This window comes from Pygoscelis adeliae, unplaced genomic scaffold (genome assembly GCF_000699105.1).
Source record: "Pygoscelis adeliae isolate BGI_AS28 unplaced genomic scaffold, ASM69910v1 Scaffold202, whole genome shotgun sequence".
NCBI classification, from domain to species: Eukaryota; Metazoa; Chordata; class Aves; order Sphenisciformes; family Spheniscidae; genus Pygoscelis; species Pygoscelis adeliae.
The window spans coordinates 28123-31574 of NW_008824544.1; the positions used below are offsets into that span (position 1 = coordinate 28123).

Genomic DNA, 3452 nt, shown 5'->3' on the forward strand with positions numbered 1-3452 from the left:
AAGGACCTGGGGGTGTTGGTCGACAGCCGGCTGAACATGAGCCGGCAGTGTGCCCAGGCGGCCAAGAAGGCCAATGGCATCCTGGCCTGTATCAGAAATAGTGTGGCCAGCAGGAGTAGGGAAGGGATCGTGCCCCTGTACTCGGCACTGGTGAGGCCGCACCTCGAATACTGTGTTCAGTTTTGGGCCCCTCACTACAAGAAGGACGTCGAGGTGCTGGAGCGTGTCCAGAGAAGGGCAACGAAGCTGGTGAAGGGTCTGGAGAACAAGTCTGATGAGGAGCGGCTGAGGGAGCTGGGGTTGTTTAGCCTGGAGAAAAGGAGGCTGAGGGGAGACCTCATCGCTCTCTACAACTACCTGAAAGGAGGCTGTAGCGAGGTGGGTGTCGGTCTCTTCTCCCAAGTAACAAGCGATAGGATGAGAGGAAATGGCCTCAAGTTGCGCCAGGGGAGGTTTAGATTGGATGTGAGGAAAAATTTCTTTACTGAAAGAGTGGTTAAAGATTGGACCAGGCTGCCCAGGGAAGTGGTGGAGGCACCATCCCTGGAGGTATTTAAAAGATGTGTAGATGAGGCGCTTAGGGACATGGTTTAGTGGGCATGGTGGTGTTGGGTTGACGGTTGGACTCGATGATCGTAGAGGTCTTTTCCAACCTTAATGATTCTATGATTCTATGTGTCATAAGTTTACCAGATTGTTTTATTTTGGCAGTCCAAGGCTGACCTATCAAGGTGCTGTGGGGCAGGGAGGTTAAAAAGAAAGGTCATACCAATTTTGGTTTGAGATTCTTTCTCAAGCAAGAGTTGTGCATATGCAGAACTCTCTCAGTTTGAGTGTTCTCAGCACCGAACGGCCTGGGCATTGAGTGACTTTGCACTACTCAGTAAAAACACCCCAGAATGTTTCTGCAACATTGTATGGGAAGATTAAACCTAATACACCAATAATGTATTTGGCCTTTGTCAGAATCTGACTTTCCTGCTATTATATTGAATGAAAACACATAAAATACTTAATCTGTGTGCTACTTAAAATTTTGTTACGAAAGTACACATAGTACATAGAGAAAACCCCTCTGCGTTGCCTTAAGTAGAGAAACAGGCTAGCCTAGTAGTCTTTCGCATGGCATTGTCTTGTTTTGCTAGAAGTAGTGTGTCTTGGATTTCTCCAAGTCCGCTTTTTCATATTTTACAGAAAGTCTGAGTATCTATGATGATATTGATGCTGATGTGCTGAGAAACTACCAGGAATTTACACTAGCAAATATTCTGTACTACTCCCTGAAAGAATCCACCACCAGCGAGCAGAGTGCTAGGATGACCGCTATGGACAACGCTAGCAAAAATGCTTGTAAGTCTACACTGTCGGCTTCCCGGGACTTCTGTAGTTTAGCATGAAAGTACCGACCTCCCTTTGTGTAATTCTTTGTTTCCAAAATTATAAGAAATGAGCTGGTTTCTCTCCTAATACCATTTTGAGTCTGGTTTTTTTGAGCCAGTTCAAATGGGATTCTTTTCTGAACATGTGAACCTTATTTAGTCTTTGGAAAGAGGGATTGCTGTCAAGTATATGAGAAACAAGACTAGGTAACTGGAAGTGAAATAACAGATTCTTTAATAAGAATATGAAATAATACTAATCTTGTAATGGCCAAAAATTCTTTATGCTCTTCTCACGTGGCTGGTCTGAGGATTTCCAGAATTTTTATAAACCTCTACCTACTTGTGAGCCCAAACTAATTAGTACTACACCAATTTAAAGGTGGGGGAACTGAAACAATGATGAAATACTTTACCACCTGTCATGCAACAAGTTGAGAATATGCAAGTATTCTTGGAAGGTGTCCAAATTGAGTGCAGTGCAGGGAGTATGCAGTTGGTATTTTTGGGAGACAGCTAATAGCTTTTAACATGGCATGGTGATAAGACTTCAGTCCTAAGAAAGTAATGTTGCATAAAGGATACTGGTGACTGAGCGAAGCTGATGTGATGTGCAATTGGGCTACCTGGAACTGTAAGTATGGCTCTCTGCTGACTGCCTTATCTTAAGAGAAAGAGATGATACTGTCTGCGTTTAAAAAAAAAAAAAAAAAAAAAAAATGAAGGAAAAAAATGTCAAAAAACTCTGGCTCCCTTTGCCAGGACAGCAATAACTTGAAGGAAATACCAATGTAGTTAATTGACAGTGAAATCTAATTTAAAAGCAAATAATGCATGCTTGTGTTATGTTAATATACATGATGTCATACCATGGTATTTGCTAGTCTGTCAGCTGTTCTTCAAATGTTTAACTCTGAGGCCTCAAGTCAAATTACCAAGTTTCTAGATTGTCTACTAGCGGTGTTACCCGTAGGGGAAAAACCAGAAAAATGCAGTAAGCCTCTTGTTTGCATGGATTTACCAAGACTATTTGGAATTCTGTTCATACAGCTTCTCTTTATCTGTATTTGAGTAGTTATTATATGTTTAAATTCCAATCTTAATTTTTTTCTAGCTGAGATGATTGACAAATTGACCTTGACGTTCAACCGTACCCGTCAAGCCGTCATTACCAAGGAGCTTATTGAGATCATCTCTGGTGCTGCTGCTCTGTGAGTACCTGCATAAATGTGAACTAGGAGTTGTTGCAAAGTCACGTAATGCTTGTACGTCCTGCTTCAGTCAGGTTAACGGGGAAGGTTAGGGCATGGGGGTCCCAAAACCGAAGGGAAGACAATCCATGGCATGACTCCCAAGTTTTTCAGCTTGTGCAGTTCTACTAACAAGTGTGAAGTTTGGCAGTCTTTTTCAGCCAGATAAACTTAAAAAGCTGGTAAACTAGATCTTTAGCCTCAACACACATCCTTGCCTGAACAGGCAGTGGTTTTCCTCCTTTTTGGCTTTGAGTGGATTTCCCCCCTCCTCCTTTCTACCTGGGCTTCTCCTACTCGGTCTGCCCAAACAGCCCAGTAGTGTTGGATGGGGGGAAGGAACTCAGGTGACTGAAATGCTTCTGGATAAATCGGCCTGTGGTGGTTTAGACTCAGAGGCTGAGAGTTTGGGGGTGGGGTTGGAAGAAGGAGGGAATTTCCAGAGTCTGTTGATGCTGAATGTGTATTTTACTTCAAGTTCAGTCTTTTGCTTATTTCCCTGAGAGAGAAGTTTTATGAAGATGTGTACTGCAGGTTACAAATGTGTGGACTTAGACCACAATTTGTAACTGCCTGTAGCTAATGTGTATTACATCTAACAGCTAAAAATTTGTGCTATTCTCGGATGCAAATACATGTGTTAATATCCTGCGTGTTTACAGCGTGCCTGGGATACATACCATATTGCAGTTATGTGCTGTATTGTGCTCCTCACAATACATTTGCCGTCATAAATACGTGCATAGTTTTGCCTGAATTTGCATGAGTTGCTTCCTAACCTGCTTGTTCTGTTTTTTTCCTCGTAATACCATAACCAGGGATT

The 3452-nt window shown here is 42.6% G+C and overlaps 1 protein-coding gene across 1 annotated transcript in view; it reads left to right on the top strand.

Moving 5' to 3' along the window:
• ATP5C1 (ATP synthase, H+ transporting, mitochondrial F1 complex, gamma polypeptide 1) overlaps positions 1 to 2594 on the top strand; it is a 7343-nt gene extending 4749 nt beyond the window's left edge. Inside the window, 2 exon segments of the mRNA XM_009321741.1 lie at positions 1195 to 1350; positions 2494 to 2594. Coding sequence (XP_009320016.1) covers positions 1195 to 1350; positions 2494 to 2594 — 257 coding nt within the window.
• The last annotated feature ends 858 nt before the right edge of the window (positions 2595 to 3452 follow it).